Source organism: Felis catus, chromosome C1 (assembly GCF_018350175.1).
Source record: "Felis catus isolate Fca126 chromosome C1, F.catus_Fca126_mat1.0, whole genome shotgun sequence".
Lineage (NCBI taxonomy): Eukaryota > Metazoa > Chordata > Mammalia > Carnivora > Felidae > Felis > Felis catus.
The window spans coordinates 103,641,774-103,669,409 of NC_058375.1; the positions used below are offsets into that span (position 1 = coordinate 103,641,774).

General features: G+C 48.6%; 1 protein-coding gene across 6 annotated transcripts; it reads right to left on the reverse strand.

Annotated features, from left to right (window-relative positions):
• ACP6 (acid phosphatase 6, lysophosphatidic) lies at positions 1-27,621 on the reverse strand. 6 transcript variants are annotated; one of them, XR_006582971.1, is made up of 12 exons: positions 26,939-27,621; positions 18,944-19,072; positions 18,698-18,828; positions 18,283-18,362; positions 15,270-15,357; positions 14,264-14,396; positions 13,054-13,154; positions 10,535-10,630; positions 8,705-8,870; positions 2,102-2,264; positions 1,847-2,020; positions 1-254 (listed from the first exon to the last, which is right to left on the reverse strand). XR_006582971.1 is itself a non-coding variant. In XM_045033408.1 (11 exons), the coding sequence occupies exons 1-11, from the start codon at positions 27,152-27,154 to the stop codon at positions 229-231; spliced, it is 1,329 nt and encodes a 442-aa protein (XP_044889343.1). In that variant the 5' UTR covers positions 27,155-27,621; the 3' UTR covers positions 1-228. The 6 variants fall into 6 exon arrangements, 5 of the variants coding, with proteins under 5 accessions (XP_044889343.1, XP_044889344.1, XP_006935110.4 ...); XM_045033408.1 differs by lacking the exon at positions 1,847-2,020; XM_045033409.1 differs by having other exon boundaries at positions 1-2,020.
• Between the last annotated feature and the right edge of the window lie 15 nt (positions 27,622-27,636).

Sequence of the window (27,636 nt, forward strand, 5' to 3'; positions counted from 1 at the left end):
TAATAATGATAGCTGACATTTATTGAGTGTTTCCTATGTGCCAGGCATTGTTCTAAACACTGCACGTGTTTGTTCTTCACAAAATCTTGTGAGGTAAATACTATCACTGTTCCATTTTCTAGATTAAGTGTACAGAGACCCAGAGGAGTGAAGTTACTTGCTCGAGATCGTACAGATTCTAAATGATGGACCGTCAACCTCGGCAGTCCGGCTGCAGGGCCTGAGCGTCTAGCCACCGGGCTTCTGGTGTATCTCTACAAAAGTAAACGCTAAATTAACCATACACATAAGCACATAAGGAACAGAATCACATTCAAGCTGAGGTCTGAATCACAAACAGGAGCCAACATCTCAAGATCTGAGGGGAAAGCAAGGGGTAGGGGATGAGGTGGAAGGGTGGGCAGGGGTCCTGTCAGGTGGGGCCTTGCGGATTAGGGAATATTAGGTAGGGATTTGGGGTATAGGAATTCAACCAGTTAATTGTTTCAGTATCTGGCCAACACATATCCATCTTGTCCACAGATATACTGTGAATGGTACCCTTTCCCGGGATTACCCTCATCCTGGATACAGGACACCCCCTTCACACACTGGCCAGTTCCCTTCCAACTGTCACCCTCAGCGTGGCACCGCAAGACGCACTCTGGACCCACAATCAGGACTCAGAGTCCATTAGAGCTCCTTCATGCTATGGGTCCTTGGCCAAGTCACAGGCCCTCTGATCTTTCAGTTTCTGGGGATTTTTCCCATTGCTCCGCAATGTTACCTCACTCCCAGAACAGAACCACCATGGTATTGAGCATCTGGGGACCCTCTGATTTAGGGAACACTCACTCAACCTTTCCCCTTCCTGATCTTTTCCATCCTCGTCTCCACAAGGCCCAGGTAAGCTGGATCTAAACTTATGCATCTGGCTTCCCTTACTAACAGCTCCAGGGACCGCTCTCTCATCTCCCAGAAGCCCCGCTGGTTTGACCCCATCAAATTCGACTTACCCAAGTGTTATACAACCCTCCCCTTAATTACACACTCAATCAGTTCCTTCCGAGCTCAGCAATTTGTGGTCTCTGGGCATCCCCGACTGCTTTTCTGGAAGGAGCTCCCTGGCTGGGCCTTGGCAAGCCTCGTTTCTAAGGCCACAGTGCCCAGAGTTGAAAGCTCTGCTGCTATTTCACACTCTATTTCCTTCCAAATTAATTCTCTGATGAATACTGTCCTTTGCAGTGATTCAGTGCAGGCCATTTCCTTACATCTCTCCTTTACCTTTGAGACGTTTAATCTCTCTCGAATCCAGATTTTCCTCTGCAGAAAGCCTGCCTCAGAGAAAAATGCCCTGCTTTCCCAAGCGGTATAAACAGCCTTATCACCATTGGCCCCAACCTCATGGCACACCTGCTTTACTTGTTTACCTGGGCCATGCCTTGGATTCCAAAGCACACACCTGCCTTCTATAAGGATCCCCACACCACAAGGAGCAACTCACACTTCCGGGCCTATGGTGAGCACCACTGAAGTCTAGTTTAAGGCCCAAACACATGAAGATGTAGATTCATTCAAGAAGCTGTTCTTGAGCAGCTACATGTTCCAGACCTTTCACAGAGCTCTTTTGCTCTCACCCTCTACCACTTGCTCCCTCCCACTCACAGAGAGCAGCCTCCCCATCAATATTCTCATGAACAGAGGCTCTGCAATGTTAAGTGGGTTGTCCAAGGTCATAGGGCCCGGGAGAGCATTAAGGCTGGAATCCAAATCCCTGACTCTTTATCTTTACTCCAAGGTAGGCGTTTCTTTCCCCGTCCCACAAGCGGCTTAAACTCCCCCAAAACAGTCACCAGGATCTTCTCACCAACAGTACGCTATCCAGCACAGGGTGCCCATGCCTCGGGAACCCTCAGAGGAACGCTCCGAAGAGGTTTCTGAGGAATAATGTGAGTGATGCCTTACATTTGTATGGCACTTTCCTCCTCACGTCATTAAGTGCATGGCATAGCTAATCAAGGAGAAGAGCCCGGGGATAATTCTGTGAAGGACACACTATATGAGAGCCTCATTTCACAAATGAGGATATACAAGCTTGTTCACGGGAAGTTAACGGACTTACCCAAAGTCACACAGATGGTACATACAGAGGTAGGACTTGAACTCGCAGCCTGTGATTCCCGGACCGGTGCTCTCTCAAGTTCTGATACCAGTTTGGATCTTTGCTTCCAAAATGGAGACTGTGGGTCATGCCACCTCACCCCAACTCCAACCTTCAGGGAAGCCTACATTTCAAAACCAGGTAGAGAGAAAGGAGTCCTTGGGAAGATCAGCTTTTTATTGAGGACAGTGCTTTTCATCTCTTTCTCTCTCCCCCTCCTTAGACGGGGACCAGGTTCCTAGAGGCTGGCAGGGTAGACGGAGCAGTCAGGACTGCAAGGCCAGTCCCCTGGGCCACTAGAGGGCAGGGTCTGAATGGAGCACACAGCCCTCTTCCTAGAGAGTTCCCCAGCCAGGCAGGGGGACTTGAGCTTTTCTCTTGCAGCCCCAGGGTACTCAGGGAATGGCAACCCTAGCCCCAGTGTTGAAGAATGATACTTCCCTGGCATATAGTAAAATATATATGAAATAGTTGTTCTTAACCCCTCCTGCCTCCGTTGCAGATACATGGGCAATGCCCCCCGAGGATTCCAGCAAAGAGAAGGAGTGCCAGGTACCACGTGCAAAGACCTGAGTCTTTGCTTACAACAAATACAAACGGGCCAGCAATGCCAGGACCTAGTGCTCTGAGAACTGGCGCTGGGGTGGGACGGGGACTCTCTTCCTCCTCTGCAGGTGGGCCCTTTGGAGTTTTGATCCCCTGGCTGTCCTTTTGAACCATCTACATGAAACTATTAAAGGGGAGTCAGCGCATAGCAGTGACTGGCCTTGTCTAATGCCAGTTATTTCATCTCAGCACCTGCCAGACAGCCAAGAGCTCTGGGAAGTAAGATCAGCCACGAGGCCCTCAGGAGGGTCTGCCGGGTGAATTCCCGCCAAAGTCAATCTACCCATACAAGCCGGGGGATGTGGGAGAAGAGTCACCACTGTCCGCTACCCGGGGAGGCCCTAACTTTGGCCATCCAAGGAGCAACTCACTCTGCAAATCCTTTTAACCTTAGGAGCACTCACTTAAAAACATAAAGAGAAAGGAGTCAAGGCCAAGGGCGGGTGAGGAGTTTATGAAATGCTCACATCTATCCTGAGGGCAGATCGTCAGGTAGGCAAATGTTAACATCCCTGCTTAATAATTGGAAAAACACAAGCTCAGAGAAGTTAAGTGACTTGCCCACAGCCACGTGACTGGTGAGGGAGGGAGTCAGGGCTCCCCTGTACACACAAGCACACTGCCCCTGGTAAGGGGTAAGAGAGGAGGCACTGTCCGCTGAGAGGGAGGCTGGGAAGTGCACTCCCAAATTTCCCTACGAGGTGAGGAAGCCTGTGTCAACTCAGAATCTAGAGGGCAGAAATAACAAAAAGGCAAAACAAACAAATAAAAAACCCTCTCTGAAGGCTCTTACATTTACTTAATTAATTCTCACAACCCTAATTAGTTGGTATAATCATCTCATTTTACGTGAGAGGCTCAGAAATTCCTGTCCAGGGGTCACAGAAAAGCACAGAGTAGTGTGTAATTTGAACCCAGTGGAAGCCTGGGTGTTTGCCTTCACTCCATGTTTCCCCCTGGTGGCGAGTGGGGAAGAGTGCAGAGGAGCACAAACAAGGAGGGATTTCAGAATCCATCAGTAAGGGCCTCTGGGTGGCTCAGTCGGTTGAGCCTCCGACTTCGGCTCAGGTCATGACTGCCACAGTCCGTGGGTTCAGGCCCCACATGGGGCTCTGTGCTGACAGCTCGGAGCCTGGAGCCCGCTTTGGATACTGTGTTTCTCTCTGCCCCTCCCTGCTCATGCTCTGTCTCTCTCTCAAAAATAAAAACATAAAAAAAAATCCATTCAATAAATCTTTGCCCCCTGGGCATCACACTCTTGATTTGGGCTCAGGTCAGAATCTCACAGTTCATGGGATTGGGCCCAACGCTGATGCCCAGAGCCTGCTTGGATTCTCACTCTCCCTCTGCGCACCCCCTCAAAATAAGTACGCTTATGAAAAAAGAATATTAAAAAAAAAAAAACAAATCTTTGCTGAAGTCCATTGTGCCAACTCTTGTACTTGGCTCTAGGAACACAACAATAAACAAGACAGACAGCCCCCTGTTGCAAGACAAGCAGAAACATGAGAGGTATCTAGATAAGCAGGGGTGAGGTGGGAAAAGGGAGTGTGTCGGGGGTCAGGGGATGGAACAATGTGTACCAAAGTCCAGAGGCCACAGGAGGCTTCCTGTTCCTAAAACGGTTCAGTCTGGCCAGGGGGGATATGTGAGGAGGTGCGAGGCGTGGATTGGAGATAAGCAGGGGCCAGCTCTCAAAGGGAAACAGAAGGCAAGAAAGGGTATTAGGATGCCACTAAGTAATGCAGGAGGATATCATGGGCCCCAAGATAGTAGTGACAGAGGGGATGTGTTCATTCAACAAATGTTTGAGTGCTAGCATGTACTAGGCACTATTCTTGCTGCTGAGGGCATATCAGTGAACAAGGTGAAGTCTATCTTTATAAAGCTTGCGTTCTAGTCAAGCAAATAAATATCAAGCACTGATAAATATCCTATCACGAGAGAAAAAAGATACAGGACCAGGTGTATTGGTTGATTAGGGCTGCCATACAAAATACTACAGATCAGGTGGCTTAAACAGCAGAAATGTATTTCCTTACAGTTCTAGAGGCTTGAAGTCCAGGATCATGGTGTCAACAGGCTGGGTTTCTTCTGAGGTCTCTCTCCCTTACTTACGGATGACCATCTTCTCCTTGTCTCTTCACATGGTCCTCCCTCTCTGTGGATGTCCTCATCTCCCCTCTTCTCATAAGACACTGGATTAGGGCCCACCCACATGACCTCTTTTTATCTTACTTGCCTCTTTAAAGGCCCCATCTCCACAGAGTCACATTGAGGTACTGGGAGTTAGAGGACTTCAACATAGGAATTTTGAAGCGACATCATTCAGCCCGTTAACACAAGGTGATAGAGCATAACTAAGGCTGGACGTAGAGGGAAGAGAAGGGTCTGAAATCTTCTACGTAAGCTAACATGGGAGGGCCTCTCTGAGATGGCAGTGAGCTGAGATCTGAATGAAGAGAGGAAGCTAACCGTGCAAATGTCTAGGAGAGCATTCCAGGGAGAGGAAACCGCTTGTGCCAAGGCCCCAAGCTGAGGTGAGGCTCACCGCATGGCTATGAGGCATACGAGGACAGCAAGAAGGCTTGCACAGACGGAAGACAGTGGGAAGAGATAGGAGAGGATGTCATAAGGTCCTGAGGACCATTATGATGACTGGCTCTTTCTTTGAGATGGGAAGCTGGGGCGAATTTCGAGAGTGACATGGTCTGTTTTAAAAGCAACACTTATGCTGAGAAGTTGGGGGGGAAGGACAGGGCAGAAACAGGGAGACTTCGAAGAGGTAAGAGATGATGCCGAGACTAAGTAGCAATGGATGTCTTGAGAAGCAGTCAATGCTGGACACAGTCTGAAGAGAGACACAATAGGATTTACTGATGCATTAGATGTAAGACATGAGAAACGGGGGCAGCAAGGGAAATTCCCAAGTTCTTAGCCCAAGCAACTGCCCGAGGTGGTACCATTTAAACCTAGATGCAGAAGCCTGTGCGACAAGTAGGTTTGAAGAGGCAGAAATTAAGTTTATCGTGAACAATGGGAAGTTTAATATACAGTAAATATCTTAACTATCCACGTAGAGATGTTGAGTTGACAGGTGGAAATGAGACTGGAATTCAAGGGAAAGGTCCAGAGCGAAGATATAAATTTGGGGATAAATTTGTGTAAAAATACGTTAAACTATGGAACTGCCTGAGATCGTGTAGGGAGGGAAAAAGTAGAAAAAAGGTAGAGAAAAGACCCAAAGACTAAGACCTGAGATACTCCAACACCTAGAGATGAGGAAAAGGTAGAGTTAGCAAAAATTAAGAAGTTGAGAAATTTGAGGGAAACCAAGAGAGTATTTGTCATGGAAGCCAAATGAAGAAAATATCCCCAGACTGTTGACGAGAAGCTGAGTGAGCCCGGAAATTGGCTGTTGGATTTAGCACTCAGAGGTCGCTGATGACGTTGACAGAAGCTGTTTCCATGCAGTGGTGGGGTGAATCACTGTTGGCTCAAGACAGAATGGGAAGAATCAGAGTCTAAATGACTTTTGAAAAGTTTTGAGACGTTTTGCTGTAAAAGGGGAAAGAAGAGTAGCAATAGTAGGTCAAAGATGTGGGAAAAAGTTGTAAGACAGACTTTACAGCACATTTGTATGCTAGTGAGAAGAAGTAGGGTAGGAAGATAAAAGTAACAATGTAGAAAAAAAGGTAATTGTAGGAGTCAGTGCAAGGCTGGAGGTTGGCCTTAGATAGGAGTGGGATGGTTCATTCTTAGTAACAGGACAGAAGGCCTTATGGGCACCAATGCACGTGAGTTAAGAGATTTGGCAGTGGTCGGGGGTGAGCAATCTTCTGATTGCTTTTACTTTCTTGGCGAAATAGGAAATATAGTAATTAGCAGAGTGAGGATGGGGAGGGGACGATGACCGCCAAAGATAGATATGAATAGATTCAAACAACAAACATGAGAGACTGGTAGAACTTAACTGATTAGACACAGGAAAATGGGAGAGGAAAAAGACAAGAATGGATTTCTGCTTTAGCAACTGAGTGGACGGTGGAGGGGTCTTTCATTCAGATACAGAAGGCTGAGGGAGGAGTAAGTCTGAGAGAGAGGGGGCTGATTCTGACACTGAAAGTTCGGGGCCTATGGGACATCCTAGTGGTCATGACTGTCTGCAGGCCAGATGAAAAACCTCAGCTACAGAAGTAGGTCTGGGAGCTGTCAACACAAAGATGGTTGGAAGTGGAGAGGGTTTCGTGATTGCTGTTTTCCCTAAGAGGTAAAGAGATCGACTGGTTTGAGATGAGAGCAAGTTTGAAAGAGATTCTGGGGAAGAATGAGAAAATTGATAAGGAAATAGGGGGACCATCAGGTACCTCGGGGGGCCCAGTTAGAGGTGGAGTTCTTAGAGTGCCTCCAGCCTGCCACTGTGGAGCCTGCATCCTCGCTACTGGGGCTACGGCCACCAGAAGCCGAGTGTCCATCCCGCGCCTTCCAGCCGGGTCTCCACAGCAGGGCTAATCTCACTGACCAGCAATGTCCCCTGACCTCCAAGCTTACCTTTTACCTACACACAACACCCTTCCCTCCTTGCTTTCCCTGGTTAACTCCTACTCACCTTTCCTACTCAGAGCAGCACAGAACCTCCCTAGAAGCCTTTCTTAACTGCTCCTCGGGCCCCTGCCAGCTGGGGCTAGGAATTTCTTCTCTGTACCCAAAGAGGTCGATACACCTCATCACAGAACGTAACACACTGCATTATCATCACTGACTTACTGCCTCTCCCATGGGCGAAAACAACGTGAGGGCAGAACCTTTCCACCTTTATAATGCCCACTACTTAGTAGGTGGCACAATGTATGTTTGTGAAATGAAGACAGGCAAAAAGAACTCGAGTCCCAAACCAACACAATTCTGCAGGGTCACAATGACCCTAGCCTGTGTCATGGCAGATGCTTCTGGCCATGGAAATCAAGCCACAAAACAGGAAGTACCCCTTTGGTCTCAACATTACACCTCTCTTCCTTTCAAGAAGTGACCTCAGTATATCGTATCTGCAGGAAGGAAATACCCTTAGGTTAAAATACATTAACCCTTGTTTCCTGCCTTCCCCAAACACGACAACCAGAGGCAGTGTGTTAAGGCATTTTATTGAAAAACCAACGCATCCTGTTTGTATACATCGGTCACTCTCCATCTCCAAGTTCAATCACATGTGCTTGAGAGCAGAGTGTGTGGTATTTTTCTGGGCTCAACGTGTAAGCTGACAGGGTGTTTAAGAACTTGTCCAGTGGACAGAGCTGGTCAGGGCATCCTTTTGGCACCTGCTCCTGGGGAAGAGACAAAACTCAGCGGGGCCACTGAGGACCCTGGCCTGCTGTTTTCAGCTGTGCCCAGAGGTCCGAGGAACTTGACCCAATGGTGTGTGCATGCACACACGTAACAGCCAGGAAGGCCCCACTAGCCGGTCAGCTTCTGGAATAGGCGCACCATGCCCTACTTGAGACGGTCACTCAAGAACTGCTTCTTGAATTGGCCGAGGAGACATAGTCACATCATACCCCTGAGCTGGGAGGCGAAAGTCTGCCCTGGGCGGGGGTGGGGTGCTCCAGCGCCTGACCCGGACAGCAGCTGAGGCACCACAGTGCAGACAGCATACTGCCTCCCAAGGACACCAGCATTAATTTTCAACACAGCCTCCCAGTCAGGATGCCACATCCTGGCAGAGACACTCAGGAGGAGGGGGTCCTGTTCCTAGAAGGACTCTGTAGCAGGCTCATGATAAGGCCCAAATCCCAGCCTGCCACCATATTTCCAGTTCTGCCCTGTCTCTGGGCCATGGCTGTGAGCCACTCTATTGGGTCCAGAGAGCTGATTGTACCAAGGAGACTCCACTGGGCCCAAGGAGGGAGCCTTGGCGGTAAACCAGGTGAGCAGGGTTGGAGGAAGGGTGCCTCGCCACCTTACCTCCCCATGGTAATAGAGCTGCACAAACCACTCCTTAGATTCCCGGTGCTGGTAGAGTTCCATGGTTAGATCAACAGCAAACGGGGGCCATTTGTGGTCAAAAATCCCCAGGATGATTAAGAGAGGCATGAGGGTCACATCGTGAGCCGCATAGAGGTACAGCTTTCTGCAAGGAGGAAACAGTTCTCTATAGGCCTTTCCCTCAGGACTCAGAAGACCAGGATGATGTCTGCCTCCTTTGACACTTATCAGTGAGCCTGATGGAAAACTGCTTTGAAGTAGATGCTGGGGGAACCCTGATGCCACTCTCATATTTTCATGAGGAGGGATCCCCACTGGGATAGCTGGCCTTCCCTTCCTGCCCACCTGCTTGTCCACCCACCCACTCACTCCTCCCCTGATGAGTTTTGAAGTAGAAACCGGACATGGGTCGCTTGGTCCTACCTCTCTTCTCCCCTTGGGACCTGCCTGCCTGTGGCAAATGTCCCTCCTGCTCTCAGCTGTGTGATGAGTGTAGTACAGCATGCCCCTCCTTGTTGGGGAGGCTTGCAGTTCGGGGGAATTAAGTTCATTTCAAAGGAATATTAATAAGCCTGTTTGGCCTTCAATATATTCTCCAAAGGGCTTTAATCAGTAAGAAAGGTGCCATTTTTATCTTTATCTGCCCATCCCCTGTATCTATCTCTTTAAAAAGATCAAGGATTTCATGTGTTGACTTTTTTTTTTTTTTTAGTTTATTTCGAGAGAGCGCGCGCACACATGTGTGAGCAGGGGAGGGGCAGAGGAGGAGAGAGAATCCTAGACAGGCTCTGCTCTGTCAGCATGGAGCCTGTCGTGGGGCTCAAACCCAGGAACTGTGAGATCATGACCTGAGCCAAAACCAAGAGTCGGATGCTCAACAGACTGAGCCACCCAGGCACCCCTATGTGTTGACTCTTAAACTAGAAGACTAACACTGGACCCCGTAGTATTCTACAGATACAAAGTCAAGGGGGGCAAGGTGGCCAGGGCCAGTGAGAAATGTACTGTCACTGCAGGTGCTGTGAAGGACAGGGAAGGACACTGGTATGATCTGCTACTATAAATCTGGCCCAAAGTTCCTGAATGTCCCTATGTCACCTCACTGTCCCCTATTGTTCCCACGTTCGTGAGTTTCTAGCTATGTACAATCTCTCTAAAGAAGGCCGCCTACAACAGCGCTTCAACAGCAGTGTGCGCATAAACCCCTGGGGATCTTGTTAAAATGCAGATCCTGATTCAATAGGTCAGTCCAAATCTAGAAGCTCCCCCAGTAGCGGTGAAGCTGTTCACCTGTAGATCACACTCTGCTCGGCAAATGCCCAGGACACGTCACATTCCCAATCTGTGCCCCCAGCCAGGTTCCAGGCACTACAAAGTGGGGACAGAGGTTTAGGCGCTACTTCCGACATTTAAAAACGCCTCGCAGATATCATACCCTTCTATACACTCGGTGAAGGTGTTCGAACTAAACAGTCTATTCAGCAATTGTATCAGCATGATATCATAATTAGCTACTCTTTCACACATGTTCCATTAGTAAAAAAAAAAAAAAAGGAAAAATAAATTTAGGGTTCTTAATCACTAACATAAAATTTTCAAACCATGGCAGGACTGCTGCAGCAGGAAGAATGGTAACAATGTTGTGAACGTCTTTGGGACTCCTGGCCTCTTACACAACTGCCTACTGTCACTGACAGCCTGGTTCTTGCCCCCCTAGAACCTGCCCCCCAGCCTCCCAGACCCCAGCCCTTGCGGCCAGAGGCCTCTCCTGCCCTCGGCCGCACAAAACCCAGTTGCTGTGGCAGGTACCTGGTCTTGCCTGGTGCGGTGGCAGGGTCCATGACTTCCCGCAGGTTGCTCTCCAGGATGTGGAGGAATGGGCCAACTGCCATCTGAAGGCTCTCCCTGCGGCAAGTAAACAACACTGAAGCAGCCGGCACACGGGGCTGCGGGCGGGTCTGCCACCAGGACCTCATGAGCCCAATCAGACGGCGGAGGAGAGAGTAACCTGTGGGATGGTGGGGGGGGGGAGGGGGGAGGCGCGTGGAGCCACCTCTGGCATGAGGGTTCTCTGTGCACAGAGACTTCCAACAACAAAAGCTCCAGAATGTGGATCTGGTAAGAACACAACTGGAACGGGAGTGGTAACCAGGGTAAGTCAGGAAGAACCAGGCCCTCAGGGAGAAAAGAACAAGCTGGGAAGGGCAGGGCATAGTGATTTCCAGGAATTCCAGGAGGCCCTTAGAAAAGGGATAGGAAGGAACAGCATCCCAAGCTAGGCTTCCCAGATGCCAGTCCTCCTCCTTTGGAGTGTAGACCACAAGGACGTGTCAGATGTATCTGATACAACACAAAGTTCAGCGGTGGTGCCTGCAGGGTTGGCACGGTGGCCACGCCACTTTCCCCCTCGGGCTTGTGCCTTATGATCACAGGGTGGCTGCTGCGGCTCAAAGCCTGTCTCCCAGTGGTAAACGAAGCAGGAAGCTGAGCAGGAAGCTGTGCAGGAAGCGGCACAAAGGCTTGGTCGTGGTGCCTCTCACTTTTTATCGAAGAGGACAAAACCTCTTCCAGAAATTCCCAGAGCCCAATCTGGACAAAAGGGAACGAGGTCATCATGACTGGCTTGGAGCAATCCTTTCATGGTGACTGGGTAAATACATGACCACCCTTACGATGTGTATAATGTGTAAATAAACGGGAATGTTGAAGTAATGGATGGGGAGTAGGCAACCAATACCGTATGCAACATCTACTTTCCAGAAGAAGGTACACAGGCCAAGCCAAGTTGGCTGGCACTGTGAGGCTATCCAATTTGTCCTTGAGGAAACATCAGTTTTATGAAACCAGGGCTAACTGAAATGCAAAGAAGAGTCAAGGCTTATTTAAAATGCTTTACACTGGGAGAAAACAAACTACGGCCATTGGCCAAATCTGCTCCACCTGCCTGTTCTATAAATAAAGTTTAACTTGGAATATAGCCATACCCACTTGTTTGCATATCATCTATGGCTGTGTTCATGCTACATGGGCAGAAATGAGTGGCTGCAACAGATAATGCATGGGCCATAAAGTCTAAAATATTTACTAAGTGTGTGGGGGGGGGAAGCACGGGGGGACAGTGAGTGATAAGTTAGGTCTGGTGGGGCCACTTCAGGAACAGATGAGGGAAGGCGGCAAGTCACAGTGAGTGGAGGCAAGCTGGCTGGCACAGCTGGAGTCTTCTGGAGGCCCCGAGCAAGTACACAAGCGGACACACTGAATCTGAGCGGGAGAAAAGCAGCCAGGGGTCCTTACCCTTATGCAACAGACCCCGCAAATTCCTGAAACGTTAGCTGGATTTTGCTCACACTTATCTTCCCCAGGACTGATCCTCTCTTTCCCATCTCCTTCTCTACCAAGTTACCTATTCTGAGTGCAACCTGGATATTCTTTTTTTTTTTTAATTTTTTTTTTCAACGTTTTTTAAATTTATTTTTGGGACAGAGAGAGACAGAGCATGAACGGGGGAGGGGCAGAGAGAGAGGGAGACACAGCATCGGAAACAGGCTCCAGGCTCCGAGCCATCAGCCCAGAGCCTGACGCGGGGCTGGAACTCACGGACCGCGAGATCGTGACCTGGCTGAAGTCGGACGCTTAACCGACTGCGCCACCGAGGCGCCCTTCTGAGTGCAACCTGGATATTCTTAACCAACCAGAAAAAGGTGTTTTGTTTTGTTTTGTTTTGTTTTTTAATTTGGTTAAGAGAGAAACTCTCCACTCTGGTAGGCAAGAAACAGGCCTTCTAAAAACAGAGCCCTGTATAAGCAACACAGAAAACACAGGACTGATAATCAGAAGAGCCGGCCTAAGTCCTGGCAGCTAGCCGAGCCTAGGTGAGGCTCGCACCTACTTCATCTATTAAGCCAGGACTTGGACCCTGACAGGGAAATGCACCTACCTCACAGCGAGAACAGGAAAATGGCTTGAAAGTTGTAAACTGATGAACAAAGTCAGCAATCATTATTCTTTCGTCAGCTCTCCCCACCCAAACCCTTTGAAACTTAAAGTAAATGGGGAAAAAGTCAGTGATTAAGAGAAACTCAGTCGAGAGGTGACTCCTGGTTCTTCCTAACAGTGAACAGAAGCACCAGCTCACCAGTCCCAGCTCCAGAAGTATAAGGACGCAGGGTCGAACCCACTCAACAGGCCAGCAGAACAGGGTGATTCCCACCTCAGCACATGTAGAGACATGCGCTGGCAGGTGTGAACAGGCCTGGTGAACCCTTTTCCCCACATACAGGGAGGCCTGACCGAGCGTGACTTAGTGACGGTGGCTGAAGGCTTCTCACCTGTCTTCCCCCTGCATAACGTACAAGGCCGTGTCCACAGCTCTCTGCTCAATCATCTGTGCAAATCTCCTCAGTGTGGGGCAGCTCGGGAGGCTGTGCACCTGGAAGGGCCACAGGGACAGTTTCACAAAGAAATGCTTCTCGTTCGCTGAGCTAGCTCGGCAACTGACCAGCTTCCACAAAGCCTTCAGGGGCCTGTCTTCTCCCCGGGAGGGCCTCAGCAGCCCCCAAAGCTACACCCCCAAGGCCCTTTTAAAGCAATTCCTAGAGATCTGGAGGCCCGGGGTGGGGGGGCGGGGAGGAAGCTGTTTTTCCTCCCTTTCTGATGGTTTTCCGTCTACTCCAAAATGAAAAACATTTGTATTTTTTTTTTAACTATAAAAATACATAAATAAAACACAGAGCAAGGAATTCGTAAATTTCCACACGGCTTTTATTTTCCCAAAATGGATTTCTAAAAAGTATGCCATGTAAACACTTTTATATAAACTCTCACCTTATAACCTGACATCTATATTACCCATAAGCACAGGGCATTTCTGCCTTCAGGGCACACTGTCGTCCAGACAAGAGAAGGAAGGGGGACCCAGGCTACACTGCACCGTTGGGTGTCTGCCTTTTGAATCTAGAGAAGGCTTTCCCATTGGGTGGTCTTCAGTATCCATTAGATAAAGAAAGAATCTATGGCTCGATACATTTGGGAAAAATAGATTTAAAGACTGATCAGCTTTCTTTACTTCTCAGATTCTTTAATATGCTGCTGTGTGTAGAGACTCTCCACAAGGTGATATAACAGAGATTCCAAAACAGTCAGACAGCAATCCCTCCCTACCCATCACCCACCCTGCCCCTGCTGGCCCGGGATGTACACATTCACATCATAGGTATTCTGGGGAATGTGCTTCGAGAAACTCTGATCTAGAATTAAATGACCATGTGCCTAACCAAGTGAGGAGTCCTCCCTACGTGGGCCCTATCCCTCCGCTCCCACATCCACCCCACCTGCACGTCCTCCCACAGCTGCCTCCATAAAGGGAGACCTCTGCCTCCACCTTCACCTCCACCCCACACCCCTCCGCCCACACCCCTCCCCTCCACACATACCCCTAGGCCACACCCCTCTGCCCAGTTCTAACTCAGGAGCCAGTAGGTCCAGCTGCCTATCCCCAGCCCCCCAACCCCCAGGGCCAGAGAAGGACAGTCACCCAACCTGCTCAGCAGCCACATTGTCAAGGAGGCTGAGGAAGTCTACTCCATCATTACTGGCAATGCCCATCCCTTCCTTCACCTTTTGCAAATCCTCGGAGATTCCTGGCTGCAAACAGGCAGCCTGCCTCCGGCCTCTGCCAAAAAATAAAAAGGAAACCCTTATATTGTATAGTAATTAACAGTTTACAAAGTGTATCTCATTCATCATTTGGGATCTCATTTAATCTTCAATAATAAGACGTTGGGGTTAGCTGGGTTTAGTCCCATCTTACACGAGTCAACTGTCAACTAAGGTTCTATGAATTCAAATGACTTATAAAATAAGTTAACAGGTACCAGAGCTAGAATAATAGCCTGGATTTCCAAATTCCACTCTAGCATTTTCTTCTATTATACCCAAAATGATACAACCATGGCCCTGCAGTCTGCTTGAAAACAATATTCTCTGTCTTCTGTGGAACACATACTACATAGTCTTTGTGCAGCCCAGAAATATCTGAATGCTGAAAAGCGCCCTGAGCCCAAACCGAGCCATTCTACAGGGCAGCAAGCTGGTAAGAGTAGGGAAATCTGGGTCTTCGGCTTGCCCATGTGGATTTGCAGTTTTATGACCTGTTTCATTGCCTTCTACTTAACCTGACAGTTTTGTCGGCCCCCTCAGAGAGCCCACAACCGCCGAGAGGACAATAGTTTGTAAAGGCAAACCCAGCTCGGGCTGTTGGTACCGGCTCTCTGGCCCAGCAGGTGGCCTCCCGCAGGCTTGCTGTACCTTCCCTAGAGGCCTGCCGCTGTGAGCAAGACCTTCATTTCCCGGACAGCGATGGCAGGCCTGAGTGCAAAGCAATCCTTCCCACCACTCACCCACCAACACAGTAAGCCTGGACAGGCCCTCAGGTTAGGCAGAGTCCTGCGAGCAGAAGTGCCACGAGGCTGGCTGTCCACACCCCCCTCCACCTCTCCCTCCCCCCCCCCCCCCCCCCCATTGAGCAAGAAGCCAGGGCGGTTACCTCGTTCTCTCCTGCAGGCTCCAGCAGTTCTGGTAGTTGGGGTACAAGACTTCAGAGTTTGCTTCATCAGTGTGGATGACGATGGGTCCTGGAAGGAAGGTGAGAGCACAGGCAGGAAGAGGCTTCAGCTTGTCCCTCCCAGCATCCCCACCCCCTCCTTCTCTTGTCTGCTTTAGGAGACAGATCATCAAGGTCACTGTTTCAGGACAGTAACTGCCTTGAACATGCCCTGGCCTTGCCAACAGGAGCTCTTCTATGGGCTGAGAAATGGAGACAGCAAGGAGCAACCTTGTTCTGTCTGGCACAACCCCTCCTCTTGGGCCACATATGACTAGAGCAGGTACAGACCTGGATCAGACTTGGGCATTCTAACAAAGAATGAGCTGTCCCGGACTCCATCAGAACTAGGTGACTTTCTTGCCTCTTAAAGTCCAATCCTATAGACCAATATAGTGACTCAGCACATGACAATCTAAGGAAAGCCACCACAAGGCCACAAATCCTGTCAGACCCCACAGCCTTGCCTAAAAGGAAAGCCAGGTTTCCAGATGAACTGCCAAGAACCACACGTTAGACCAGAAATAATGTTTCTTATTATACAGTTGACCCTTGAACAACCCAGAGGTTAAGGTCACCAATCCCCCCATGCAGTCAAAGATCCATGTATAATTTTTGATTCCCCCAAAACTTTACTGATAGCCTACTGTTGACTGGAAGCCTTACCAATAACATAAATAGTTGACTAACCCATCTTTTGTATGTTATATGTATTACATACTGTATTCTTACAACCAAGTAAGCTAGAGAAAAGAAAATGTTATTAAGTATAAGAGAAAATAGGGGCGCCTGGGTGGCGCAGTCGGTTAAGCGTCCGACTTCAGCCAGGTCACGATCTCGCAGTCCGTGAGTTCGAGCCCCGCGTCAGGCTCTGGGCTGATGGCTCGGAGCCTGGAGCCTGTTTCCGATTCTGTGTCTCCCTCTCTCTCTCTGCCCCTCCCCCGTTCGTGCTCTGTCTCTCTCTGTCCCAAAAATAAATAAATGTTGAAAAAAAATTAAAAAAAAAAAAGAATAAGAGAAAATATACTTTTATAGTTCTGTACTGTACTTACCAAAAAAAAAAAATTTATGTGTAAGTGGACCCATGCGTAAGTGGACCCATGCGGTTCAAACCCATGTTCAAAGGTCAACTGTATACCTCGCAGGAGCCCGCTACTACTCAGAGCTCACAAGTACCTTTATCCCCTCCCATCAATACGCAGAGAAGGTGCTCTAACACCTTCCAAGGCTTTGCTCTGTGCCAGAGATGGCAAGGGCCTGTGGCAGCTTCCTTTGCTACACAACTCAAGACCGACCTTCTCTAAATGGCAAAGAGACAGCTGCTGTCAGCAGCTCTCCGGAATTCACTCCGATCAATACAGGGTGATTAGGTGAATCTAAGCCCCAAAGAGCTATTATTCCCAAACAAAAATGTGACAGTCAAAATTCTAGTAGCATATGGTAACTTTACTAGAATATCAAAATTCAGACACACTTTGTCAGGCAAATGATCAGAGGCCCTCTCCAGACAGATGTGTCCTCTGAGCGGCAGAGTGTAAAGATGAAGATTCTGAAGCCAGACTGCCATACTTTGAATCCCTGTTCCACCATTTGCCAGTTGTGTGTTCCTGGGAAAGTCATTTAGCCTCTCTGTGCCCGAATTCTCTTATCTGTAAATTGGGGATACTATTGCCTACGGCCCCGGATTATTACAAGAACTAAACGAGTTAGTAGATACAAAGCTACTAAAAAAACTTTGGGACATGGTCAAATTGGAGTCCCAGGGCGTGCGGGTCCAGTGGCTCGTGGTGACACCACTTCCCTCCCTGTTGGGAATATGGGGCAGTCTCAGTCCGAGACCTGCCTGTAGGTCAGCCTGCTTTCAAGAAACAGCTTTCCTACTTTTGGTGTTTCAGAGGAAACGGTATTTATTTGCCTCTTAGAAGCTGGGCAAGTGAAGAGCTCTCAGAAGGCCAGGCACTGTGGACTCTTCCAAAGCTCAGGGGCTCCTAAGGGGCAGCCCCTCTGTTTGCTCTATGTTACTCAGACACACCCTGCTTGTGCTCAGCAGCCAATTTCAGCCGGAATTAGCAGCTGTATCCAACCCCGACTAGGGTAAGGCTGGCCTCCTCTGGCCTGCAGGTTTCTATTCTTTTACATAGTTGTTGTTTGTTTGTTTGTTTTTTTTAATAAGCCTGATGGCAATTTTATATCTATTTGAGATACTACAAAAGAAGCTAAGCAAGAACCTTTGCCTTATAGCACCATTTTAGTATTTCAATATTGGTGAGGTCGTGAGGATATGAAACTCAGACTGGCAATTACATGTAAATTTCAGTCAAGTATAAATGGCAAAATGAAGGTCCCTCTGACAGTCAAAGGCCCTCAATACATAAGATCCATGAGGGAAAATAACACATGTGGTCCTTGGTGGTGAAAAGGCTGGGCACCACTAGCTGCAATCACTCACCGGTTGAACATGTTAAAACCCAAACTCAATAGACTTTCTCAGTGAGGAAAGGCTGAACAGAATACTGTTAATACCATCTGAGTCATGCTGTGGGTTAACACCAAGACCAAGCCAATGGCAGCAGGCTTGGGTCTCGGCTAAGTGTTCCTCCTGCCCTCCCTCCTTTTCAGCGGTGTCTTACCTAAGCAAAAAGCCCCAGTATTATTCACAAGACCTGGCTGGGGATGCCTTAAGCAGCCTGTGTAGAAGCTTAAGAGGAGAAGTCAGGGGCCAGAGGCACATCAGAGTGGCTGACACATCACCGTGGAGGTGGAGGTCAGGCCGGCAAGGCCAGCAGGAGGCCAGACAAGCGAGGGCCCACCAGAGTAGGCACGCCATGGAAGCCACGTGTGCAGGAGAAGAGACACCGGAGGAACAGGCACTAAGAAAGAGAGGCGGGAGGGCTTTGGAAGGAAGAAGAAAAAGCTCCTCAGGGACAGGGCAGACTTCTAGACTCCAAACTCAAACCTTCTTTCTGACTTTGGAAAAGCCCAGCCAGCAAACATCGGGTAGACTCCAGATTCCGATATATATTAGTGGAACGAACACTGGAAAAAAACAAAAAGGTAGAGACACTCAAAAAAGGAAGATTTGATTCTATACACTGTCTCATCCTACAGAGCAACTGGGAGGCTTTAAGATCACATGAGGGGGGCTATGGGACTGGGAGGAATCCTTTCTCTGCGGGATGGGTGCCCCAAGGGACCCAAAAGCCAATGAACGTGATCTCCACTGACCACATGTTCACAGGATGCTGTTATATAAGGGGAACTGCCCCAAACTACCTTGGGTGAGAATGGGCACCATCCTGGGGGGTGAGTACAGGTTTCCTCATGTGTAAGATCTTAAAATGGAAGCCACGTCCCTTTTACGAGTGACTCACAAGACCTCCAGTGGATTGAAGGTTGGTGAAAGAAAGGGGATGTCCTCCACATAGCTCTTCCTCAGCCTCTGTCCTAGGGCAAACATCTGCTGCATGCCCACATTAGTCAGCTGTCCAGCAAACATGCCTCCCTGGTGCGGGGCAGAAAGAGAAGCATGAAAATACCTCCCCGTCTGCTAAACTCAGCCCAGAGAAAACCATGGAAACTTTACAGGGGGCTTCCCAGGGCAGGGAGGCAATGCTCACCTTGAGTACGGTCTTACGGTACTGAGAGTCAAAAGGAGAATGTGGTTTCAGGCCACCAGCTAGATTGGTGACAGTGTAATCAAACTGAGTTTGGGGTGGGACCTCTAATAGCTGGAGATTCCACTCTGCCTGTTATGACCACAAAAAAAACAACACATTGTTTAGAAGGTTCTTGAAACTTACAGCATTAATATCCAGCAGCACCTGAAAGACATAGCTGGGATCACAGACACTAGACTCACAACCTTCCCATGGGAAGGAAAGAAAGAAGCTTTAACTCTAGCTCCAATTAAAGGAAGGAAAGACAGTAATTTATTATTCCGGGTACCCTCAGCCCAAGCCCTGTTACTGCTCCACTAGCACTGGCTATTAAGATGCTGCTCTGGCACTAAGCCCAGACTGCAGTAAAGGGGAGAAGTCACCAGAAGGCCTGGCATGCAAATACTTGGTGAATGAATGAATGAACAAATGAATGAATGAAAATAATATGACCTCAGTGAGCAGACACTTGTAAGATTTTTCTAGGAATCAACCTCCAGGTCTCTATGCCTCCCCTGCCCTTAAGGATACATGATGTCCTAATTATGGTATCCTTAAGGATACCTAATGTCCCTTTGCCTTCCTTTCATCGAGTTTCTCAAACAAGGGGCTGCCCCTTCTTCACCTCTTCACCATCTTCCTTTTCTCCTTGCAGTCTGGCTCCTGCTCCGCTCTACTGTCACGGTTTCAAAACATCCCCAGTAGCCACAGGTCTCAGAGCTCCAACTGCCCATGAAACTCGCTGAGTCCGATGTGATGACTCCAATTTTAAAAACGAAAATCTTTTCTTCTTCCCATATGCCAGCTCCTCTCCCGAACACATTACGTCGCTCGCAATGATGCCACAGGTCTCCTAGGCCCCAAAACTCAAACCTCTGACTCTCCCCCACTACTCCACCAGCCGCACTAAACTCTATGGATCACTGGCTAGGAAAAAAGTCATTCCCAAAGGTCCTCCTTTTATCTGGTAAGAGTGTAAAACCTTACTACCTCAGGCAAAAGCGTGTGACTGACTCCCTTCCCTCCACCCCCACAATCCATACATAGATACAATTCCCTGCCCCCCATTAATCTTGCTAAGCCACTTTCATCATGTCAATAGTTGTTTCCTAATTTTTCAAGAGATAGGCACCTGGCATTCCAGGACTCCTACACCTCGGCCAAGCCCCTGTCCCCTGCTATAGTGTCACTGTGCCTCTCTCCTCCCGTCCCCAGATCAGACCATGCCCACTGCCTCCTCTGCATCTTCTTTCAACTTGCTTCCTGTGCTCGGGAGGGACTCCTGCCCATCCAGCTTCTCTTCAAGGTCCAATGATAGCTCAAGTCTTACTTCCCTTCAGTGACTACTCTAGCTTTTAGTGCTTGTCTTCTTAAAAGTACGAGGACGGTGTTGTAGAAAACAACGTTGTGTGGCTAGAGCGTAAGTGTAGAGGGCTGGGAAGAAATGGTGAAGAGAGAGCGGGAGACCTGTAGCACTTAAAATCACAAGATCATTTAACTCAATTTCCCACTATGCGATTTCCCATTCCTTTTAAAACTAACATTTGAAAACTTACTATGTCTTGTAGCACTGTATCTATCTTGGCCCCTCCCAGAAATAGCCCAGGGGAGCACCACTGGGGGGGGACCCCAGGTTCCATTCACACAAAGGAAACCCTCCATCTTTCAAAGGACATTGTCTCAGTCCCGCCTGCAGCCAGTCCTCCAGACCTGGGCCTCTTCCCCCACTGGAGCTGCAGCAACTGCCATCAGAAGACTGGGTGTTCAGAGCACAGACCTTCTTCTTACCGTCCTGTAACTATGGCTCCTTCTTCCAAAGTTTTGATCCTGTAACTTGCCTGCATAAAACCCTTCCGGGGCTCACAGCTGCATGATGGCCCCCGCCTCTCCGTCTCTCTCTTCACCATTTCTTCCCTGCCCTCCACACTTACTCTCTAGCCACACAACGTTGTTTTCTACAGCACCGTCCTCGAACTTCCTAGCTTTTCAACCTCATGTTCCTTCTACCTGGAATTTTCTTTTCCCTTTCATCTGAAAAGATTTCTGCTTATTCCGCAAGACAGCTTAAACGTTCCCAGGAGCTGTGACAATGGCCCCGTGGTCTCAAAGTAGCCTCGGTGGCTCTTTTTGGTGGCCTTTACCAAACCGTATTAGAAGAGCTCCCTTACTAGTCTGTCCTGCTCAGCAGTCCTGCTCGGAGAAGAGAGATTGGGTCATCGATTTACCCTTGCATTTTGGAAGCCCAGCAAAGGGTCCGTACACAGATGATCTGCCATACCTTGTGGAAGAAACCAAGACTGAGATAGCATGATCCTGCCTTTTCTAGGTTTTCGGGTTAGCAGAGATAGCAAGCTAGAATGGAAAGGACGGCAGCACCAAAAACAGAAACTGTGTGCCACAAGAAACCAGATGAGGGTCACAGTAGTTCAAAGGAGAGACAGACCTCTTCTGGCTGGGGATTCAGGAAAAGTTTCATGAAGGGATGGCCTTTGAAGTGAAGACGATTTAGAAAAGCAAAGACCTGGACTTGAGAGTAAAAGGTGGGTAAGGAGAGACTGGTATTCAGAATTCCAAGAATAGGAAGAAGCTTGAGCGAAGCAGAGATGGCCAAGAATGCCATGCAGGAAAGAAGTGGTTTGATTTGCTTCAACCTGGGACGAGTTTTGAAACTTTTTTTTTTTAAATAACAGCCCAGTTTGTTGTTGTTAAGTTTACTTATTTATTTTGGGACAGAAAGAGAAAGAGAGAGTGAGGGAAGGGCAGAGAGAGAGAGAGAGAGAGAGAGAGAGAGAGAGAGAGAGAGAGAGACACAGAATCCCAAGCAGGCTCCACACTGTCTGTGCAGGGCCCGATGCAGAACTCAAACTCCCAAAATGTAACATCATGACCTGAGTCGAAATCAAGAGTCAGATGGTCAGCTCACTGGGCCACCCATGCGCCCCACAAAATTTTTAATTAGCAAATACCAAGTAGAGTTTAACTTTAGATTTCCACATACAAAGGCAAAAACTGGAGTTCCTCTAGTTGAAGCAGGAGTGGGAACACAGAGCCCTAGCCCCTCAGACCCTCTGAGGCCACAGGCTCCAGGGAATAGCTTGACAACCAGCAGCATAGATCATAACTAGAATGGGAAGTCTAGATGCAGAAGCCAACTAGAGGAGGGCCTAAGGCCCCATCTAAGGCAGTAGGAATAGAAGGGGTGGATGCAAGAGATTCGAGTCAAACCTGGCAAGTGAGTGGATAAAAGCTTTATGTGGGGGCTATGTTGGTAGGTAAATAAGGAAGGTTGAAGAAAGAAATTACGTTGGTTTTGAGCCTGGGTGCCTAAGGCGACAAGGGTAATAGAGGTCCTCCTCGACTAAAACTAAGGCCAACGCAGAAGAACAGACAAACTGAGTTCGGTTTTAAGTTTGAGGTACCTTCTTTGCGTTCCCAGGGCTCCCAGCATAGGAATCTCTTTTCTTTCTCCTTTAGCACATCTTAAAATTCTTTTACAGCCGAGACTGAATTATCCATCCTGGTAAGGCCATTGTCTAGCACAGGCTCCGATACCAAGTCCACAGGGTCTATTCAGCCTCACTTAAGAAATCTCCTCTTATTAGCGACATTCACCAACAGAGGATCTTTGGTGTTTCCCAAGAGATGACTCCTGGCAGTCCAGTTCATGCCAAATCTACAATGCACGTTTTCAAACTTTTAAGACTACACGATACACTAGTTCCGTACATGGTGTCTAACCGCGCCCCCCCCTCCACACACACTCTCATTCTTGTTCCTGCTCTTCAGCTTCCGAGTTCATGGCAAAGACTAACTTTAAAATCTTACTTATTTATGCCCCATTTTTAAGAACTAACTTAAAGGAGAGGATAACAAGAACTAAAACAGAGTAAGACAACCGATTCAAAGTAGGCAAGAAAGACAAAAGCAAACAAGTATGGGCACAAAAACTGGATACGGAAATAAAGTTTCTCAAAAAGGTACACTCTAAAGACCCATGGATTTCACTGTAGGTGGGCCAAAGATTCAGCGCTAAGCTTTCTGGCTTTTATGAAGGGAGAAACTCGATCAGCTAGACAAGCTTAAAGATAAAAGCAAGCCAACTGTTCAGGAGAAGCACACCACTTCTAATGCGAACAGACAAATTCCTCCCAAGGGTCCTCATAAAGAGGATAGAGTAATATAATGAACATCTTTTCACTAGTCACAGCAACGAGTTCTGTGGGATTGTTTCTCATAGTTTTCTCAACACAGAATGATGGCATCTCACCAAAGCACATTTCTGTGAAGACAGTACTATACCGGGATTGATATGCTACATTCCAGAGGTAAAAGACAAAATCTACATAAAAGTAAACAAAACCCTTCCAGGTGTGGATTTTAAAAAAAATTTTTTTTTCAACGTTTATTTATTTTTGGGACAGAGAGAGACAGAGCATGAACGGGGGAGGGGCAGAGAGAGAGGGAGACACAGAACCGGAAACAGGCTCCAGGCTCTGAGCCATCAGCCCAGAGCCCGACGCGGGGCTCGAACTCACGGACCGCGAGATCGTGACCTGGCTGAAGTCGGACGCTTAACCGACTGCGCCACCCAGGCGCCCCATCAGGTGTGGATTTTAGAATAAAGCGGTGGTTTGAAACCTTGGCTGCACACTGGCATCACAAAAAAACAAAACAAAACAAAACAAAACAGCCCCATCCTGAGCTCATCACATCTGGATCTCCTGGGATGGGGCCTCAACTTTATTAATGCTATCCAGTCCAGATAATTCTAAAGCTCCACCAGAGAAAACGTTGCCATGTCTGGATGCTCTGGGCCAGTTAAATCAGAATCTCCAGAAGGGACACCCAGGCATCACTATTTTTGAAAGCTCCCCATCGGAGTCCAAAGTCTTTCCAAGAACAAGCAGTCATGAACACTGCTCCAGAGGAATGAATGGGGCTATGGGCACATCCTTCATGCCACGCTTCCTGAATAGTGAGTGCTTCTCTTAGCTGAGCTCTGGGTAAGTATTGAATAACAATTAGACTAACAGTACGCCTTCCAGCTGGCCTACATTACCAAATAAATAGGAACCCAAATGTCTTAATCAACAGTGGAACTGAGATAAGCTAGACTTTACTTTACAAAAACTGGAGGAACCCGGCTGAGTTGGAGGCCATCTTGCCTAGAGGTGAACTAAGGGAAATCTGAAAGCAGGGCCACACTTATCTTGTGAATATGTACTTGAGTCGAATCTCATGATCAGAAAAAAATAGCCAACCAAGTTCCAGAGCTTATATTCCCAAGCACAGCTGAAGGAAGACAAATTAAGTCAACAGCCATTCAAGCCAAATGAAAACAACTCAATAACACATCTCGTTTTAAACAATGCTGCTCTCTGAAGATTTCTGAGATAACTGAATGAAGTGACTTGTCACTTGTATTCATCCATTAACCAGTCACAAGCCTGGAAACATCTACCAAAGGCAATTTTCGCTTTAGAATTGCTACCAGGTGGTCCCTTCTGACTACAGTTAGTAACAGAACCAGGAAGATTAGAAAATCCCAATAACAACCGTTATCAAACTGGACCTTGAAAAGAAAACCTGAGAGAAATCATCCAGAAACAAGTTACAGGGAGCCAAAGACACAGGCTCACAGCCTAAATGGAAAGAGGTTTGGTCCCACCCCTGGCATTTGTGCTAATCGAAGATGTTTAATGCATTGGCCTGATGTCTGGAGAATGTGAGCAGGCAGGAGGTGACGTGCCTTCCCTAACTGCAAAGGGAGGCCACGGACTCAGATGCTTCTTACTTTGTGGCTACACAGACAGAAGAGAATGAAGCTGGCATTCTACCTGAGCTACAAACTGCGCCTTCCAACAGAATGGCAGAAGGTAGCCATCACACCCCCGCTAGCTCAGGAAGAAGTCCTAAAAGAATCTAAATCTTTCTCAGGCCTTAAGGGAGTATATATCCTGTATATATTAGGCCCAAGCCTAGACACTCAGACTTTAATTCTCTGCTACCACCGATAGCTTTGTCTTTAACGTGATGAGTCTTCTATCCCTATGTTACTTTCCAGCCTTTCTGTAACAAGAATAAACGAAGAAGGGGGGAGTGCACATGAGATGGGCGATGTGCAAAAGTCACAAGGAAGATTTAGTAAAAATACAAAAAGGGAGAGTAAGGGATTGAAAAAGCACCAAAAAGAAAGGAAGGAACGGTGGGGGTGGGGGGGCGGGGGAGGAGGGAAGATGAGAAAAAAAAAAAAATTCCAATACCAGATGGAAAGTGGTACAGCCATTCAGAAAGGCTAACTAGAAATCTGGTAGCAGAATTAAGTGCCTGCCAAAATTTGTTTATTCATGTGGGAGGTGCTTTAAAGGTTTGAGTTCATGTGTGGCCAGCTTTAAAAACCAGATTTTCAGGGGCGCCTGGGTGGCGCAGTCGGTTAAGCGTCCGACTTCAGCCAGGTCACGATCTCGCGGTCCGTGAGTTCGAGCCCCGCGTCGGGCTCTGGGCTGATGGCTCAGAGCCTGGAGCCTGTTTCCGGTTCTGTGTCTCCCTCTCTCTCTGCCCCTCCCCCGTTCATGCTCTGTCTCTCTCTGTCCCAAAAATAAATAAAAAACGCTGAAAAAAAAAAAATTTAAAAACCAGATTTTCAGTTGGACACTGTGAGGACACAACCCTAAGGGCTTCTGGAAAGCAACGATGATCATGAAGAGAATGCCAAATATGAGGTTTAGACATCTACTGAACTTGCTCCAACATCAGCCTGGAGGACCAATTAATGCAAAAGCACTCCACAGGTAAGTGTGACAGCTGGAGGCCTGAGGATTTCAGGCTGCCTCTTTATCTTCGCTGGGAAGCCAGTTCTTCAATTACAGGCCTGCTTGCACCAAAGGCCAGAGACCTCAACTGCCTCTCTCCAAAAATCAAATCCAGGAAGGTTAATCATTAAAAAACAAAACAAAAACAAAAACAAAAAACACCTAGGGGCTCCTGGGTGGGTCAGCCAATTGAGCTCAGGCTCTTGATATTGGCTCAGGTCATGGTCTCCCAATTTGTGAGTTGCAGCCTCCCGTGGGGCTCTGCGGCTGACAGTGCGGAGCCTGCTTGGGATGCTCTCTCCCTTTCTCCCTCTCCTGCTTACTCTCTCTCTCTCTCTCTCAAAATAAATAAACAAACATTAAAAATAAATAAATAAATAGAAACTATTTGTGCTTTAGTCATAATTACCCTGGCCAAACCTGGTAGATTTTAAGACATTATAAACACAGAACTAGCCAATTAAAAATGTTTTCCTACCTCAAATCCCTTCCACAATAGTTTTAGAAACCCAAAATAGAAAATAAGACCCAAGATACAGCACTTATTTAAAAAAAAAAAAAAAAAAAAAAAAGCCTTCAAGGATCTCAAATGATCTCCAGCAAACTGAAAGCCGCTGTGATACCTGTTTCCAAAGATGTTGACCTCTGCTACCCGCTGTAATCCCAGTTATGGGGGTTCCTGCAACTCTTGACAACCTTCAAACAGTCACACAGAAATGCTCTACACTTTCATTCTCAAGTTCACCCAAGTATCTGTTAGAAATGCAGCATCTCAGGCTCTATCCCACACACCTGCTGGATTCGAATCTTCATTTGAACAAGACACCTAGGCGATTTCTAAGCCCTCCAAGCAGCGCAGTGCTACCAACTGTGCTACACCACTGCCATCAATCAGGGGTTACAACTAGAAGTCCCCGGGGTGCCCAACATCCGGAGGGTACGAGGAGGATGGGCGGCTAGCAGTGCCAGGCCAGCCCCTCTGCTCAAGGTACTGCAGTTTTCCTCTGGTCTGGATCCAGCCGGAATCCCGCTCGATGAGGGTAAAACTCCCAAGGTGTGTGTTTCGGGGCCAGGCGCCCGGTCCGCCTGCGGTCGATCGCCCCGGACCTTGCCCCACCAGTCCCGGCCCCGGCCGACCTCTCACCTGCTCCCGCGGGAGCGGCTTGAGAGGACTCCGCGCCCCGTGTCGGAACACGACCTGCACCATTTTCAATTCCAGCAGACTCCGGTCGACGGGACGCTGGCTAGGCGCCCCCGGGGTCTCGGCCCGGGCCACCCGCCGCTGGTGGACGCAATACGCCAGCGAAGTCAAGACGCCCACCGGGGCCCACACGCGCACGCTGAAGACACGGGTGATCATGGTGGACGCCCCTGCGGGGTGAGGCTGCACCGGGCGAATACAAACTTTCCGCCCGCGCCGCGGCTCAGCGGCCGCTTCCAGATTCCCGGGAATCCGCGGGAGCGCACATCCAGCCCCCAGCCAAGCTGCGGCGACCGCGGCGACTCGCGGCCCTGCTGGGGGGAACCCCAAGTGGGAGCGTGGCGGGAGAAGCGGAGGTGGGAGCAGCGAAGACTCCCCGGGAGTTTTAACTCGGGTAGGGGTTGGCCGCTCCCGCAGCAGACACCGCGGGGGGCGGGGGGGGGAGGTCGGCTCCTTATCTTTCGCCCTCTAGGAAACCTTAAACTTGTAATCCCAGTTTGGCCTCCGGGGCTCCGAAGGGACGGGAACCAGCCCTAAGATCCTTGGCGGCTGAGACTCCACGAACACAGGGGACCGGATTCCACTTTTCGGTCAGCAAGCTCTCACACTACCACTGCAACCACCCAGGGACCAGTCCCACG

Bases quoted from the DNA above. Each gene is read 5' to 3' on its own strand.
- ACP6 (XM_045033408.1), bottom strand. From the start codon at position 27,154: ATGATCACCCGTGTCTTCAGCGTGCGCGTGTGGGCCCCGGTGGGCGTC. The intron at 19,073-26,938 runs GTGAGAGGTCGG...TGGTCATAACAG, and splicing joins AGCCGCTCCCGCGGGAGCAG to GCAGAGTGGAATCTCCAGCT. The intron at 13,155-14,263 runs GTTGGGTGACTG...TGGCCCTTCCAG, and splicing joins ACAATGTGGCTGCTGAGCAG to GTGCACAGCCTCCCGAGCTG.